Here is an 18,774-nt window from a genome sequence, read left to right as displayed (position 1 = left end):
TATGTTGTCTGATTGAAAATGGAACTGAACAAAGAAGGGACCAAGTCTGTAGAACTTGGAAGACCACACATTTATTGGTAACCTCACCTCTTGAGGAGACCAAACTCTGTGAGATCTTTGATACCCCCAGACCACTCCCCAACCTGAGAGACTTGCTTCTGTGGTAATTATTTCCCATGACAAATGAAAGAATAACATCCCCTGAGAAACAGGTTTATTTGAGATCCACCAAAAAATGGACCGCCTTTCTAATAACTCTGAGATAGACAAGTGTAGTTCTCATCCCATTGCCTCAGCATGCAGAGCTGAAAAGGATGCAGGTGGAACTGTGCAAAAGGAATGGCATCTGATGCTGCAACCATCAGCCCCACTACCTCAATACACTGAGCCACAGAAGAGAGGGCTAAGGACCGATGCATTTAACAAGCTTACAGAAGCTTGAAATTGTGCTGATCTGTCAAATACAGATGCATGGCAACAGACTCTATAATCACTCCTAAAAATGAAACTCTTGTCCATGTAAACATAGATCTTTTAGCAACATTTACTTTCCAACCACCATGACTGCGAAAAAACAATAGCAATTTGTTTGTGTGAGCAGTTGCTAAAGGTAAAGATGGCATTTGAACCAAAGTATTATCCAGATAGCTATACCCTGAGCCCTGATAACAGACAGCCCACAGAACCTTGTTAAAAATCCTGGGTGCTGTGGCTAATCCAAAAGGAAGAGCCACAAACTGTTAACGTTTATCCTGAAAGGCAAAACAAAGCAGCCGATGATGATCTCTGTGAATAGGTATGTTAAGGTAAGAATCCTTCAAGCTTATAGTTGTCATAGATTGACCCTGTTAAACTAAAGGCAGGATAGTTCTGATAGTTTCCATCTTGAATGAAGGAACACTCAAAAAGTTCCCTCCTCCTTTGGAATGCTGAAATGGTCAGAATAAAAGGCCCTGGCCTTGTTCCACTCCAAGGGTTGTTCCACTCCTTGGGTTGGTTCCCACCATGCTATCTAAAGCTTGAACACATAGAAAAAAGGCAGTCCTTTTTCAAAAATCTTTGGAACATGTGACAGAAGAAACCTCCCTTGAGGAGCCAGAGATCAAAAAATTATTCTGCAACCTTGAGATACTATAGCTAGTACCCAAGGGTCCTAAACAGACGTCTAGTTCGGGTGCTGGACCTTCATGCTGACTTAGTAATGGAAGGAGATTGCTTATTTTGTTTTGCCTTGTTCCAAACTAGATTGGGCTTCCATGAAGACTTAGAAGTGTGTGGCTTTTTAAAGGAGGACTTCTGGTTTCTAGAGTAATGAAAGGAACAAAATTGTCAGGTTAGGAAATGTCCAGAAGAAGACCCAAATACTAGGGCGAACTTAAACAACACCCTTGCACTCTGAGTTTAATCCAGGACGTGACCCCACGACAACCTCCAAAAAACAAAGTACTCACGATATGGAGCAGGGTTAGCCTGTACCAAAGTAATTCATGATATCAGCCAGATAGACTTCAGAATAAGGAACTGGTTTTAGGAAATGTCTTCCACAGTATCAGGAGAGCAGGGATAGTCCACTTATACTCAGACAGAAGAAGGGTAAAACAGGAAACAGTTAATAATGCAGGAGTAGGTCATTTGTTATCAGGCAGTCTGAAGGTTAACACTGTGTAGACAGTCTTTGCAGAGTATGCAACAAGTAATCAGGCAGTTTGAGAGTTAACACTGTGTAGACAGTCTTTGCAGAGTATGCAACAGGTAATCAGGCAGTTTGAGGGTAAACACTGTGTTGTCAGAACTTGCAGAATTAACAACATGTAATCAGGTAGTTTGAAGGTTAACACTGTGTTGTCAGAACTTGCAGAGATAGCAACAGGTAAGCTGGTAGTTTGAAGGTTAACACAGATTAATCAGTACTTGTTGAGATTGGCAACAGGATATCAAGCAGTTTGAAGGTTTACACTGAATAATTGTATTTGCAGAGTTTGGAAACAGGTAAACATGCAGATTGAAGGTTTCACAGAAATAACAGTATTTGAATAGTTTGGCAGTACACAGAGTAGTCTGAATATGCAGGGTTTGCAGCAGGTAAACAGGAAGTTTGAAAGTTTCACAAAACAAACAGTACTTGCATTGTTTGGAGACAGGTAATCAGGAGGTTGAAGGTTAATCCAGCATAGTAAATCCTTGAAGAGATTGGCAACAGAAAAGCAGCAGTTAGAGAGATTCCTCAGCGAAATCCTATCAGAAGCCAAAAAGTTAACAAACAAACTGGCACTGGAGAAACAGGAAGCCAAGAATAAAAAGCCTGGTTGTGACATAATCAGGAAGGGGTGGCTCAGACACCTGTCAATCAAGCACACAGAGAGGACTGCAGAGCTTCCCAGCAGCTGAGCGTGACAGTGCCCCCTCCTCAAGGACCCCTCCGGGGGACCCGACCGGGCCTGGCAGGGTATTTCTTGTGAAAAGACTTGACAAGAGCTGGAGCATGAACATGAGAGGCCGGTTCCCAAGATCGTTCAGAGATAGGATAACCCTTCCAATGGACCAGGTAGTACAGCCGATAGCCCCGTAGCTTGGAATCGAGAATCTGGCTGACTTCAAACTCAGAAGTTCCCTCTACGGAAAGTGGAGGAGGTGGTTTACTCTAGATAGAGTACCGATTGTAGATGACTGGCTTGAGTAGGGAGACATGAAACACTGGATGGATCTTGAGAGTCTTGGGTAAGGCCAGGCGGTATGCAGAAGAACAAACTCTGGAAACAATTCGACAAGGTCCAATGTACTTAGGACCCAACTTGGTACAAGGTTGTTTTAGCTGTATGAATCTGGTGGATAAAAATACTCTGTCTCCAGTACGAAGTAAAGGAGCCTTGCACCTTCTGCGATCAGCATATTTCTTATGTCTTAAGGAAGAAGAGAGTAGATTTTGACGAATGAGTTGCCAGTGATTACTGAGATTTTTCACTGTACGATCTGCTCCAGGGACTTCAGTAGAACTGGTAATCATAGGAAAGGTTCTAGGTTCAAATCCATAAGCTGCCTTAAAGGGAGAGGTCTGTAATGAGGCGTTATAAAGTGAGTTGTCAGCTAATTCCGCCAAAGGCAATAACTGAGACCAGTTGGAGTGGTGATGGTCTACATAATGTCTTAGAAAAGATTCCAAGGCTTGATTTACACGCTCAGTCTGTCCGTTGGATTGAGGATGGTGTGCAGTAGAAAGTGATATGTTGATTCCGAAGTGTTTACAAAAAGACATCCAAAATTTGGAAACAAATTGGACTCCACGATCTGAGACTATGTCAGTGGGAAAACCATGTAAACGAGATATATGTAGAACAAAGAGTTCAGAAAGTCTTTGAGCCGAAGGCAAGCCTGGAAGAGGTATGAAGTGAGCAGACTTGGAGAACCGATCCACCACTACCAAAATGGTCGTATTTCCAGCAGAAACAGGAAGATCTGTAACAAAGTCCATGGATAAGTGAGACCAAGGGTAATGAGGAATAGGAAGAGGGTGCAATAGACCAAACGGTCGATGAGAAGATTGTTTGTTCGAAGCACAAGAACTACAAGCAGCAATATAATCCTTAACATCCCTCCTCATAGTGGACCACCAAACATGCTGCTTCAGTTTCCACAATGTATTGGTTATTCCCGGATGACCTGCTGAAATGTTGTCATGAGCCCAACGTAGAAGCTTAAGACGTAATCCTTTGGGTATATACAGGATACCAGAAGGTAGTTTGCAAGAAGATGGTACCCGGACTTGAGCAGCATGTAAAGCCTGTACTGGAAAAGAGGATACTTGAGCCAAAACTTTGACTGGACGTAGTATAGGTTCTGAATCCAATGGAGAAGGTTCAGAAGATTGGAACTGCCTAGATAAAGCATCTGCCTTGGAATTTTTTGAACCAGGAATATAGGAAAGTACAAAATTAAACCTGGAGAAGAACAAGGCCCACCGAGCCTGACGAGGATTGAGACGTGTAGCTATTTGGAGGTATAAAAGATTCTTGTGATCTGTCAGAATGAAAAAAGGTTGACTGGTACCCTCTAACCAATGCCTCCATTCATCCAAAGTTAATTTTATAGCCAAAAGCTCCTTATTGCCCACATCATAATTTAACTCGGCAGGATTGAATTTTTTCGAAAAGAACACCACAGGATGTATCTTGCTGGTAGTCGGATCACGTTGGGAGAGAACAGCTCCAGCTGCTATAGAGGAAGCGTCAACCTCCAAAATAAACTGGAAATCAGGAATTGGATGACTGAGAAGAGGTGCAGAAGAAAATGCTGATTTTAGCGTTTCAAAAGCCTGTACTGCCGAAGAGGACCAGTTCTTACAATTTTGCCCTTTCTTAGTAAGAGAAGTGAGTGGAGACGTGATGTCAGCAAAGTTCTTTATAAACTTTCTATAGTAATTGGCAAAGCCAAGAAACCTCTGCAGGGATTTGAGAGTAGTTGGTCTGGGCCAGTCCTTGATAGCCGACAGTTTAGCAGGATCCATCTCAAAACCTGATACAGAAATGATATACCCCAAAAAGGGGATGGAACTCTGATGAAAAGAGCATTTCTCCAATTTAGCGAACAGGGAATTGTCTCGTAACCTCTGAAGAACCAGTCTTACATGATGTACATGTTCCTGTAATGTTTTCGAATAGATTAGAATGTCATCGAGGTAAATGATAACAAATTGATTTAGATAATCTCTGAAGATTTCGTTGACAAAGTGCTGAAATACTGCTGGTGCATTGCACAATCCAAATGGCATTACTAGATACTCGTAGTGACCAAATCTAGTGTTAAATGCCGTCTTCCAATCGTCTCCTTTACGGATTCTGACCAGATTGTAGGCCCCACGGAGATCTAACTTGGAAAAAATAGAAGCACCTTGAAGACGATCGAATAACTCAGAAATGAGCGGCAGAGGATAGCTGTTTTTGACAGTAATCTGATTCAAGGCTCGATAATCAATACAGGGGCGAAGACCTCCATCTTTCTTCCCAATGAAGAAAAAACCTGCACCCACAGGTGAAGAGGAAGGACGAATGAATCCTCTGGCTAAGTTGTCCTTTATGTATTCCTCAAGAGAGACATTTTCTTGACGAGAGAGGGGATAGGTCCTTCCCTTAGGTAGAGGAGCCCCTGAATACAATTTGTGGAGGTAACGTCTCAGCCTCTTTTTTAGAAAAAACATCACAAAAGGCATGATAGTAATTGGGAAATGATTCAGGAACTTCCACCATAGCTATGACAGGACAGGATGGTTTAGAGGGATTTTGCAGGCAATGTTTGAAACAGGTAGTTCCCCAGGAAATAAGTTCTCCTTTAGACCATGAGAAAACTGGATCATGAAGCTGCAACCAAGGTAACCCCAGAATCAATGGTATGTGGGGAGAAGAAATGACATCAAAACGAATAATTTCAGAATGAAGTATGCCCACAGTCAAAAGAAGAGGAATGGTAGAATGTTGTATGATACCAGTACCTAGAGGCTGTCCACTGACAGTAGTTACCTTAATTAACTGTTTCTTGGCTTGAAGAGGAATCCTGAGAGAGTCAGCAAAGTTTGAATCAATGAATACTCCAGCAGCTCCAGAATCGATGAGAGCTTTAGCTCGAATCTTGGTGTTTCCAAAAGAGATAGTTACAGTAACAAAAAGTTTAGAATTGAGGGAAGACATGGGATTCTGGCTTAACTCTGTCCCTCTATCAAAAGTTAAGCCTTGGCTTTTACTGGCCGGATAGGACAGTCCTTCAGTAAATGTCCTTTGGTACCACAATACAGACATAACCCAAGAGTACGCCTTCTATGGCGTTCAGCTTCTGGCAATTTAATAGCTCCTACTTCCATGGGTTCCACAGACTCAGGAGATTGGGAATTATTATTAGAAAGACTTGAGGTTCGAATAGGAGGACGAAAAGAAGATTTAACAAAGGATCTCCGATTCCTATCTCTCTCCTGAAGACGTTCAGAATGCTGAAGAGTAATACATAAATTGATAAGACCCTCCAATGAATCAGGGAGTTCCCGAAATACAAGTTCATCCTTAAGGCGTTCGCAAAGTCCTTTGCGAAAGGCTGCCCGTAAGGCTCCATGGTTCCAATCAGTTTCTGCGGCTAAAGTCCTGAATTCAATAGCATATTAAGCTACCGAAAGGGATCCCTGTCTCAGATCCAACAATCCTGCCTCAGCAGCTGCAGACCGCCCAGGCTTGTCAAAAACAGAAGAAAAAATGGACACAAATAATTCCACATCCTGTAGTAACGGATCATTCTTCTCTAAAAGAGGGGACACCCAGGCTAGAGCCTTACCCTTCAAGAGAGAAATAATAAAGGTGATTTTGGAAGTAGAATTGGAAAAAACTTGAGGAAGTGTAAACGAAACTGATTAAGGAATCCACGGCATTCTTCAGGATTACCGTCATATTTATCTGGAAGTGGGATTCGTGGTATATTCTGTCCAACAGTTTGAGGTGGATTAAAGACAGCATTGGTGCTAGTAGCAGTGGCAGCAGGAGTCACCGTCACTTGAGAAGGAGCGGAGAGGTTATGTAGCAGAGCAGTAATCTGGTCAAGCTTGGAATCCAAAGATTGCAAATGAGCAGAATGATTTCCTAGACGTTGCCCTTGTAGAGCCACAGCCCTGGATAACTCGTCAGGGTACATATTATGGCCAGTTTGTACTGTCAGGTTAGGAAATGTCCAGAAGAAGACCCAAATGCTAGGGCAAACTTAAACAACACCCTTGCACTCTGAGTTTAATCCAGGACGTGACCCCACGACAACCTCCAAAAAACAAAGTACTCACGATATGGAGCAGGGTTAGCCTGTACCAAAGTAATTCATGATATCAGCCAGATAGACTTCAGAATAAGGAACTGGTTTCAGGAAATGTCTTCCACAGTATCAGGAGAGCAGGGATAGTCCACTTATCCTCAGACAGAAGAAGGGTAAAACAGGAAACAGTTAATAATGCAGGAGTAGGTCATTTGTTATCAGGCAGTCTGAAGGTTAACACTGTGTAGACAGTCTTTGCAGAGTATGCAACAGGTAATCAGGCAGTTTGAGGGTTAACACTGAGTAGACAGTCTTTGCAGAGTATGCAACAGGTAATCAGGCAGTTTGAGAGTTAACACTGTGTAGACAGTCTTTGCAGAGTATGCAACAGGTAATCAGGCAGTTTGAGGGTAAACACTGTGTAGTCAGAACTTGCAGAATTAACAACATGTAATCAGGTAGTTTGAAGGTTAACACTGTGTTGTCAGAACTTGCAGAGATAGCAACAGGTAAGCTGGTAGTTTGAAGGTTAACACAGATTAATCAGTACTTGTTGAGATTGGCAACAGTATATCAAGCAGTTTGAAGGTTTACACTGAATAATTGTATTTGCAGAGTTTGGAAACAGGTAAACATGCAGATTGAAGGTTTCACAGAAATAACAGTATTTGAATAGTTTGGCAGTACACAGAGTAGTCTGAATATGCAGGGTTTGCAGCAGGTAAACAGGAAGTTTGAAAGTTTCACAAAACAAACAGTACTTGCATTGTTTGGAGACAGGTAATCAGGAGGTTGAAGATTAATCCAGCATAGTAAATCCTTGAAGAGATTGGCAACAGAAAAGCAGCAGTTAGAGAGATTCCTCAGCGAAATCCTATCAGAAGCCAAAAAGTTAACAAACAAACTGGCACTGGAGAAACAGGAAGCCAAGAATAAAAAGCCTGGTTGTGACATCATCAGGAAGGGGTGGCTCAGACACCTGTCAATCAAGCACACAGAGAGGACTGCAGAGCTTCCCAGCAGCTGAGCGTGACAAAAATCTATTATTAGATCTAACCTTGGATTTTGATTTCTTATCTTGAGGCAGGAACACTCCTTTGCCACATGTGACAGTAGAAATAATGGCACCAAATCTTGCCCAAGTAAAAACCTTACCTTGAAAATGTAAAGATATAAGCCTGCTCTTAGAAACCATGTCTGACCAAGATTTTAACCATAAGGCACTTCTGTAATATAAAGCTAAAGTCATGTTCTTTGCATGAATATGTATGATTTAAATTACAACAGTGCAAATGAAGGAATTAGCCAGTCTAAGAAATGTTTAATAATCTTGAATATCCTGCAAGGAGGCTTCATCCAATACCAAATCAGATCAGGAATCGTACCACAGTGATGCTGCACCTGCAACACAAGCAATACCAGCATCTGGCTTAAATACCCCCTATCTCCCTGGAGAAAAGATTTTCTGAGATAATCCTCTAACTTCTTATCCATAGGAATCCAAAGGAATCATATTTCTTTGAGCCAAAGTAGAAATGGCTCCATCCACTTTCAAAATGGTCTCCTATAGCTCTAAATTAGTAGAGGAAACTAGAAACATCTTCTTGAATTTTGGTGACGGAAGGAACAGAACCCCAAGCTTGTTCCATCCTTTACAATTAATCTCAGAAACAGCACCTGGAACAGGAAAAACCTCCACATACTTAGCTGCAGATTTAAAAATTAAATCAAGTTGTTTTATAGACATCCTCTACTGGACTGAATGCTTAAAGTTTGTAATACCTCGCTAAGCAAAGAGCGTAAATGTTGAAACTTAAAGTTAAAGGACGTAGTCTCAGAGTCCTGATCTGGATTAGAATCTAGATCTTCAGAGGATAATTCACCCTCTGAGGATGAACCAGAGACATCTTGAACTTGCTTGGCAGAAACGGATACATTTGGTAAATCACCAAAATTACAGTTATTAGTCTATATAAGCGTGAAACTGCACTTCTTCATTATGGAACCCATGCACTACTAAAGCCTCATGGTTATGTTTGTATCTAGGTATTCATAGTGGTTCAGCTAACACAGCAATGGCAATGAGTGGCACCTCCTACATGGTAACAGGTAGTGGAAACCATAGATAATATTTATTCTATGAAAACTTTCTAATTTACGCCTATTATCAATTTTTCTTCGTTCTCTTGCTATCTTTATTTAAAAAGCAGGAATGTAAAGCTTAGGAGCTGGCCCATCCAACAGTGAGAGACAGAATAACAACAACAAAATCCAACAAAATGCATTTCAAAAAAATTATAAATTGATTTGAGTGAAATAAGTATTTAATCCCCTATCAATCAGCAAGATTTCTGTCTCCCAGGTGTCTTTTATACAGGTAACGAGCTGAGATTAGGAGCACTCTCTTAAAGGGACTGCTCCAAATCTCAGCTTGTTACCTGTATAAAAGACACCTGTCCACAGAAGCAATCAATCAATCAATCAGATTTCAATCTCTCCACAATCTCTCCACCATGGCCATGACCAAAGAGCTGTCCAAGGATGTCAGGGACAAAATTTTAGACCTACAGAAGGCTGGAATGGGTTACAAAACCATCGACCAGCTTCTTGGTAAGAAGGTGACAAAAGTTGGTGCGATTATTCGCAAATGGAAGAAACACAAAATAACTGTCAATCTCCCTCAGTCCGGGGCTCCATGCAAGATCTCACCTCATGGAGTTTCAATGATCATGAGAATGGTGAGGAATCAGTCCAGAACTATACGGGAGGATCTTGTCAATGATCTCAAGGCAGCTGGGAGCATAGTCACCAAGAAAACAATTGGTAACACACTACGCTGTGAAGGACTGAAATCCTGCAGTGCCCGCAAGGTCTCCCTGCTCAAGAAAGCATGTGTACAGGCCCGTCTAAAGTTTGGCATTGAACATCTGAATGATTCAGAGGAGAACTTGGTGAAAGTGTTGTGGTTAGATGAGACCAAAATCAAGTTCTTTGGCATCAACTTTGGCTCCTAACATTCCTGCTTTTAAAATAAAGGTAGCAAGAGAACAAATAAAAAATGATAATAGGAGCAAATTAGAAAGTTACTTAAAATTGCATGCTCTATCTGAATCATGAAACAAAAAAATTGGGTTTAGTACCCCTTTAAAAATTATAAAAGTTTAAAGGGACACTAAAGTCAAAATAAACTTTTATGATTTAAAAAGAACATGCAGTTTTAAGACACTTTCCAATTTACTTCCAATATCAAATTTTGCACAGTCTTTTTATTTTCACACTATCTGGGGAACAAGATCCTACTAAGCATGTGCACAGGCTTACAGGGTATATGTATACTAGTCTTTGATTGGCTGATGTCTGTCATATGATACAGTGGGACAGAAAATGGGAGAAAAAATAAAATTGTCAGAAAAAAATCTATTGCTTATTTGAAGAGTGTTATTGAATTGTCTTTTTATTATGTACTTGTTAATTATGTAATTTTACTGCATTGAAAAATAAGTGTAAAGCTTTAATCTCCAAAAAGTATAGGAAGCCAACTTGCGACCTAGATTTTCCTAGTTCTATAAGCCTGTTGTCTTATCTTACCCCTCTGCTGAGGCCAATTAGGAACAGTTATAAATGAGCTGCTTTTATGTTCCTTCAAATGACCCCGTAATACATTCTTAGTTTTCCAGTTTTTCAGTTAATTTATCATAACAACTATAACAATGGGTATTGTATTTTTATTTGTAACTTTAACAGTTAATAAATAACCTTGAACATTTAACCTGCATGCTCACCAAAGTTTTTACAAGCATCAGATTTCCCTCTCACTGCAGATACAGTATGTCAACCTCAAACATACTCGCTAACATAACATCCTGCCTGCCTGAGGATAAAACTACAGACTATGGGCCTTATTTACTATCTGATAGATTTACCAGGTTCCCAACTAGGGAACCTGTCTGCCTGTTTTTGCTGTGAACAGGCAGTGAACACTGTTCATCCTCTTTTTGCACAAGGATTTTACCAAGTCTTGCAGCAGGGCCTGTTAGCCACCCCAAACAAACAAGTTTGGGGAGATTTATCTCTATGGCCATTACTCCTTGCAGTAAGCAACTTGCATGAGTCAGCCTGCAATGTTAGGGTCCAAAATAGCCTCCACTGCTTAGTACATGGAGCGCTATGTTCTAACTGAAGCTGAAAGATCCAGTTTCACTGAGTGACAAGGTGTTCTGGGAACCCAGGTAAACAATCTGCAGATATACCCGGCAAACTTAGCAAGTCCCACTTACCTTCTGAGGATTTTGAAGGAGATACAACTGGTTCTGTGGCTTTTGTGGGACTTCTCACTGGTGAAGTGGGAGGTGTCACCAACAAAGGCTGAGAATCCTCATCTGCAACCTCCTTGTCACCTTGATCTGCAAAGACAAGACATGTTAGTATAAGGTGGCACTTATTTGGTAATGTTAAATGCAGCAGATATCATATCACAACATTCAGCTAACTCTAATACTGACAGATTGAACCTTTACTTATTATACAAAGGAATATGACAATGCAATGTAAATCAGGCACATATTGGGCTAGATTACAAGTGGCGTTTGTGACCTTGCAATAATACAAGTTGAAACTAAACGCATACCGCCGAGCATAATCTAAATTTGCACTCGTCGGGCTAGTGTGACTGAAGACCTCGCGTAAAGGGTTAGGGCTAAAAATTAATTTGCACCTAACAAAACATAAATACATTAAAATATATGGTTATATATGCACTATATAATAAAAATGATTCAAATAAATATGAATACATTTTTTTATAAGAGTTAAAAGGTATATGGTTTATGACAAGGTATTTGAATGAAAAGAGCTATTTTGTATATACACACACACTTTGGATTCCTTTCCACTCAAATACCTTACATAAAAAATCATCCTTATTCAATATTAATATGTTTTACTGTGTATTTACAGTAAATATTTTACATTCCAATGTTCTTCACATAAGATAAAATGTTCTTTGTATTTTTAAATATATATTCCTATATAGATCTGTATAAACCTATAACTGTATATATTCATATATACAGTATATATAGGTAGAGATATATATTTTACAAAAAGTAATTTTATATATATTTAAAAATAAAAAGAAAATGTTCTTATATGTAAAAAACATTGGAATGTAAAATATGAACAATTAACGTCGGTTCAGCACACTTGGTCTAACACAGTGTGGAGTTTGTGCGTGAGCAATAATCATTAGGTTTTTTTTCAGCAGCGCACTCCATTAAAGTCTATAGAGGGAAAGTTAGCACGGTCACGATATACTAAGTCCTGAAGTTAGCACACATCGGCTTTTGCTTACGCACAAACCATTTACTTTAAACTTGTAATATGTGCGTTAACCCATGTACATTAAAAGCTTACTTCCAGTGGTGTTTGTGCTTGGGCGAAAGTGCAAAATAGTACGCCACTTGTAAACTGGCTCATTGTAGGGTAAAACAATTTACAGTCCCTTCAGTGTTATTTCACACCCCTATGCTAGGGCATCTTTTAGTTGTTTAGCATTTGCTGCATTTACACATAAATTTAAATACCTGTGAGGTACCGACAAAATGATTAGGTATGTGCATTGGGATCCTTCGTTAGGATTCAAATGTGAAAGTTTGTGCTATTCGGGTCTTTTCAGAACCAGATTAATTATTGTGCAAGATCACTACATTAAGATCTGGATTTGCACAGATCTTAAAGGGACACTTAACCCACATTTTTTCTTTTGTGATTCAGATAGAACATTCAATTTTAAGCAACTTTATAATTTACTCCTATTATCATTTGTTCTTCGTTCTTTTGCTATCTTTAATTTAAAAAGAAGGCATCTAAGCTTTTTTCTTAGTTCAGCACTCTGGACAGCACTTTTTTATTGGTGGATGAATTTATCCACCAATCAGCAAGGACAACCCAGGTTGTTCACCAAAAATGGGCCGGCATCTAAACTTACATTCTTGCATTTCAAATAAAGATACAAAGAGAATAAAGACAATTTGATAATAGGAGTACATGTTAAAGTTGCTTAAAATTTCATGCTCTATCTAAATCATGAAAGAAAAAATTTGGGTCCAATGTCCCTTTAACTTGGTGATCTTGCACAAGAATAAATCCAGCCCTGAAAAGAACTGAATAGCGCATACTTGTGCATTTGTATCCTAATAACGAAGGATCAGAATGCACATACCTAAAAACTATACCTTTTTTTCATCAGATCAAGCATTCAAATAAATAATAAAGTAACTTTAGTTTATGGAGATACCATAATATGAAAAAATACCACCATATAAAATACAGATTTTTTTTTTTACATGGTAAATAGCAGCATGGGAGTCATGGTTCCCTAAATATTTCAAACACACATTTTATTGCCCCATGTTTAGCATAAATTCCTCTTCCCTAACACTAAAATGTATTATTTCATATTTATATTGCATAGTAACATTTAATAATGTAATAACTGTAAAACAGAATATATATATATATATATATATATATATACACACACACACACACATATATATATATATATATATATAACATATGCTGTACATACAGTATTTATAAACACACATAACATAGTTCTCATTTTATGAGTCAAATGGTTACTGCCAGGTGATCATTATTACTATGGGGCCTATTTATTAAGATGAGAAAATTAAGAAAAAAATCAGATGCGCCCTCTATAAACTACAAAAATAATATTAGTGTTGGAGTAAAGTGCACTGCAATTTAGCGGTGACTGTGTAATACTTCAAAAATTTCTTCAAACAATTGTTGTGATATGTATCAAACCAATAAAATATATATAAATATCGTGATGTTAATATATATTAATAGATATTATTAGTTGATAAATTCATAAATTCATATTATGACCATCTCATATATTTTTGTAACAAAAGATAGTCCACACTCTAGGAGATATTTCACAGATCTCCAGGCAGCAAACTCATTCCAGATCGATGTTGGCAGTCGCAGATTCTGTTAAAAAGAAGAAGAGAAGAGGCGCCAAATGGTGTGTATCGTTTAAACTGCAGAAGGCCAAGCCCCCAAATAGATCTTACTTACAAGATTTCCAGCACTTGAGAAGTGCCACATATGCCTTCTAAACTATTTGCAGCCGTCCAGCTAGCTGTAATTGGGCCAATGTTGCTTCAGTGTTAAGCTGTGCAAGACAAAATCACAAAAGTGCCACAATAGTGCGTATCAGTGAGAACACTAACCAATGCGCAAATATTGAAATGTACTCACGAGATGTAGGGCACTTGAGAAGTGCTACAAAAGCCTCCTGGGCACTTATCAGCTGTCCAGATCACTGTATTCACAGGTAATCCTCTGGGTTAAAGTGTTGGATTCACAGTGGCTTCAAAAAGCAACTTAGGATACAGATTAGATCCTCAGGAAACGGTCTTAGCAACCGGGAAACGCGTTGTGATAATTGTTTTTATTAAACATTTTATATTTTACTAGTAGCACGGCATTTTTGGTAATTTATTTTCTGCCATTTATGCACTGATTTTTTTACTGACTGGAGTCTGTATCCTAAGTTGCTTTTTGAAGCCACTGTGAATCCAACACTTTAACCCAGAGGATTACCTGTGAATACAGTGATCTGGACAGCTGATAAGTGCCCAGGAGGCTTTTGTAGCACTTCTCAAGTGCCCTACATCTCGTGAGTACATTTCAATATTTGCGCATTGGTTAGTGTTCTCACTGATACACACTATTGTGGCACTTTTGTGATTTTGTCTTGCACAGCTTAACACTGAAGCAACATTGGCCCAATTACAGCTAGCTGGACGGCTGCAAATAGTTCAGAAGGCATATGTGGCACTTCTCAAGTGCTGGAAATCTTGTAAGTAAGATCTATTTGGGGGCTTGGCCTTCTGCAGTTTAAACGATACACACCATTTGGCGCCTCTTCTCTTCTTCTTTTTATTTATTAAGCTGTCAACCGCAAATACGCTGGAATTCTGCAGCGTAATTGTGGAGAGCCTGATTCCCCTTATTTATCAAACCCTACAGACCAGCAAAAGTAGAATTTTGTGACATAACATACGATCCGCTGGTCAAAGTCCGACACAGATCGATGCTTACATCATTACAGATGTTCCGAATGCAAATTCGGCACTATCTGACTACTTTTGTAAGTTAAGAAATTTCTACCAGGTACGCTTGGAACTATTCCGGCCCAGCGTACCTGGTTTTCAATCCACCGCCCTGGAGGCGGTGGATGCCATAGGAACCAATGGGAGTCTGAAAGCAGCGAAAGCTCATGTTCGCTGCTGCCCGATATCCCATTGATTCCTATGGGAGAATAAAGTTCCTAACATGTACCCTGAGTCCAAACACCCCTAATCTGCCGCCCCCGACACCGCCTCCACCTACATTATACTTATTAACCCCTAATCTGCCCCCCAGCACCGCCGCCACCTACATTATGTTATTAACCCCTAATCTGCGCCCCCCCACACCGCCGCCACCTACATTATGTTATTAACCCCTAATCTGCCCCCCTACACCGCCGCCGCCTACATTATGTTATTAACCCCTTATCTGCCGTCCCCAACGTTGCCACCACTATATTAATTTTATTAACCCCTAAACCTAAGTCTAACCCTAACACCCCCTAACTTAAATCTTATTTAAATAAATATAAATAAAATTACTATCATTAACTAAATTATTCCTATTTAAAACTAAATACTTACTTATTAAATAAACCCTAAGATAGCTACAATATAACTAATAGTTACATTGTAGCTAGCTTAGGGTTTATTTTTATTTTACAGGCAAGTTTGTATTTATTTTAACTAGGTAGAATAGTTAGTAAATAGGTATTAACTATTTAATAACTACCTAGCTAAAATAAATACAAAAGTACCTGTTAAATAAAACCTAACCTAAGTTACAATAACACCTAACCTAACCCTACAATTAAATACAATTAAATAAATTACATACAATTAAGTAAATTATATACAATTATCTAAAGTACAAAAAAAAGAAACACTAAATTACAGAAAATAAAACAAATTACAGAACTTTAAACTAATTACACCTAATCCAATAGCCCTATCAAAATAAAAAAAGCCCCCCCAAAATAAAAAAAAACCCTAGCCTAAACTAAACTACCAATAGCCCTTAAACAAACAACAAACAACCCCCCAACAGTAAAATCCACCACCCACACAACCAACCCCCCCAAAAAATACTAACTAAAAAAACCTAAGCTCCCCATTCCCCTGAAAAGGGCATTTGGATGGGCATTGCCCTTAAAAGGGCAGTTAGCTCTTTTGCAGGCCCAAAGCCCTAACCTAAAAATAAAACCCACCCAATGCACCCTTAAAAAAACCTAACACTAATCCCCTGAAGATCAACTTACCGGGAGACGTCTTCATCCAAGCCGGGCAGAAGTGGTCCTCCAGACGAGCAGAAGTCTTCATCCATGCCGGGCATAAGTGGTCCTCCAGATGGCAGAAGTCTTCATCCAGACGGCATCTTCTATCTTCATCCATCCGGCACGGAGCGGGTCCATCTTCAAGGCATCCGACGCGGAGCATTCTCTTCGGCCGACGACTACCCGACGAATGAAGGTTCCTTTAAGTGACATCATCCAAGATGGCGTCCCTTAGATTCCGATTGGCTGATAGAATTCTATCAGCCAATCAGAATTAAGGTAGAAAAAATCCTATTGGCTGATGCAGATAATTGTATATAATTTAGTTAATTGTATGTAATTTATTTAATTGTATTTAATTGTAGTGTAGTGTTAGGTGTTATTGTAACTTAGGTTAGGTTTTATTTTACAGGTACTTTTGTATTTATTTTAGCTAGGTAGTTATTAAATAGTTAATAACTATTTAGTAACTATTCTACCTAGATAAAATAAATACAAACTTGCCTGTAAAATAAAAATAAAGCCTAAGCTAGATACAATGTAACTATTAGTTATATTGTTGCTAGCTTAGGGTTTATTTTATAGGTAAGTATTTAGTTTTAAATAGGAATAATTTAGTTAATGATAGTAATTTTATTTATATTTATTTAAATTAGATTTAAGTTAGGGGGTGTTAGGGTTAGACTTAGGTTTAGGGGTTAATAAATTTAATATAGTGGCGGTGACGTTGGGGACGGCAGATTAGGGGTTAATAAGTGTTATGTAGGTGGGGGCGGTGTAAGGTGGGCAGATTAGGGGTTAATACCAGAATGTAGGTGGCGGCGGTGTAGGGGGCGGCAGATTAGGGGTTAATAAGTATAATGTAGGTGGCGGTGGGCTCCGGGAGCAGCGGTTTAGGGGTTAATAACTTTATTTAGTTGCGGCAGGGTTCGGAAGCGGCGGTATAGGGGTAAAACAGTTTAGTATAGTGTGGGTGTTTAGTGACAGTATACCAATAAAGCTGGGAAAAGCCGAAGAGCAGCGAGATCGATGACTGTTAGTTAACAACAGTCCGCTGCTCATCGCCCCGTACTTGGTGCGTGGCTTTTTGACAGCTTTTTTGGTAACTTTGGAGAATGTATTCAGGTCCGCGGCAGCTATGTTAGGCGATCTTAGGCGAGCGTATTGGTGCCAGCGAATGCAAGAAAGTTGACGGGTTGATAAATAGGGGCCTATGTCTTCACTTGACAGTTATACTAACATGAAACCCCTTATTTGAATGGTGGAATTGCACTCTTTCAAATGAGGGGGTTGCATCATGAATTACTATGGCAAGCGGAAAATAATAGCACATGAACACTGTTGGCATGTTGATCAATTTATAGCCACTTGAACTTTTTTTTTTTTTAAAGAGGGAGTTTCCCTACAAACCAACAGAGCTGTAGGAGTTGTTTTTAAAAGACAGAGAACTGATCCTAGAAATTCTCTTGCTAAAAACATTTTATAACATTTTCTTTCATATGCAGGGTTTGCATTATTATCATCCTTTTAAAACAATATTTAGCAGTCATGGTTTATACTCCTATTTCCAGTTAAATGTTCTGACTCTCAAAGACGTTCCACAAGAGTTACCATCTGTATCCACACAAACAATCTTGACTCTAACTGATTCTCTTACACACCATCAAGTACATGTTTTCTTTCCACCTCTTTCTTATACTCCTCCAGTTCTTGGTCGGTCAGCTGGCTGAAAGGGTTTGGTGGTTCTGGTTCAGCTGGAATCTCCTCCTGGGGTGGCTGTTTGGTCTCAGTCTCTGCTTGTGTAGCCAGATGACTGTCTGCAGACTGGAAACAGAACTTATATGAACACTGCACTTTACACTCTCATGTAATGCTATAACATCAACAGAATTAAAGGGACAGTAAAGTCAAAATTAAACTTTTATGATTTGGACAGAACATGCAATTTTAAACAACTTTCCATTTTACATCTGTTATGAAATTAGTTTTGTTCTCTTGGTATATCTTATTAAAGAGCTCAGGAGTGTGCACGTGTCTTTAGTACTCTATGGCAGCAGTGTTTTGCAACATTATTTGTAGCATTGTACAATGTTGCAAAGCACTGCTGCCATAAAGTAAAAAGATACCAAGAGAACAAAGCCAATTTTATAACAGAAGTAAATTGGGAAGTTGTTCAAAAATTGCATGCTCTATCTGAATCATGAAAGTTTAAATTTGACTCCACTGTCCCTTTAACATATTAACACATCACTTTAATGTCCATAGGGGGACTACAGTTCAAGCAAGCATTTAAAATATGCATGTTTTGTTCATCCGTATATTAAATGAAACTTACCCTGTACTTGCCGCCTCTAGACTGTACAAAGCTCTTTCTTTTTTATATCAAAAATAGGCTACAGAAGCATAGGCCAATCAGATGTCATAGAGCGCAATGACTTGTGGGCGGGACATCTCAAGTGAGCAACTATCTTAAAAGGCTACAATGTGCAGAAGAACTACAACTAAGACGATCAGCTGCATTACCTTGACCAAAAGAACAAAACATGCACCTGAATTTAGCAGAT

The 18,774-nt window shown here is 39.2% G+C and overlaps 1 protein-coding gene and 1 long non-coding RNA gene across 2 annotated transcripts in view; one reads left to right on the top strand and one right to left on the bottom strand.

Moving 5' to 3' along the window:
• The window catches only part of ADD2 (adducin 2), a 146,006-nt gene that overhangs the window by 31,484 nt on the left and 95,748 nt on the right, over window positions 1–18,774 (bottom strand). Inside the window, exons 13-14 of the mRNA XM_053717770.1 lie at window positions 17,872–18,034; window positions 11,052–11,177 (exon numbers count right to left, since the gene is read on the bottom strand). Of these exons, the coding sequence (XP_053573745.1) occupies window positions 11,052–11,177; window positions 17,872–18,034 (289 nt within the window). The remainder of the gene's footprint in view (window positions 1–11,051; window positions 11,178–17,871; window positions 18,035–18,774) is intronic.
• Window positions 1–18,774, top strand: part of LOC128663443 (uncharacterized) — a 50,477-nt gene that overhangs the window by 14,157 nt on the left and 17,546 nt on the right. The window lies entirely within an intron of this gene.

Source organism: Bombina bombina, chromosome 6 (genome assembly GCF_027579735.1).
Source record: "Bombina bombina isolate aBomBom1 chromosome 6, aBomBom1.pri, whole genome shotgun sequence".
Taxonomy (NCBI): domain Eukaryota; kingdom Metazoa; phylum Chordata; class Amphibia; order Anura; family Bombinatoridae; genus Bombina; species Bombina bombina.
This window is presented reverse-complemented; position numbering and strand designations above follow the sequence as displayed.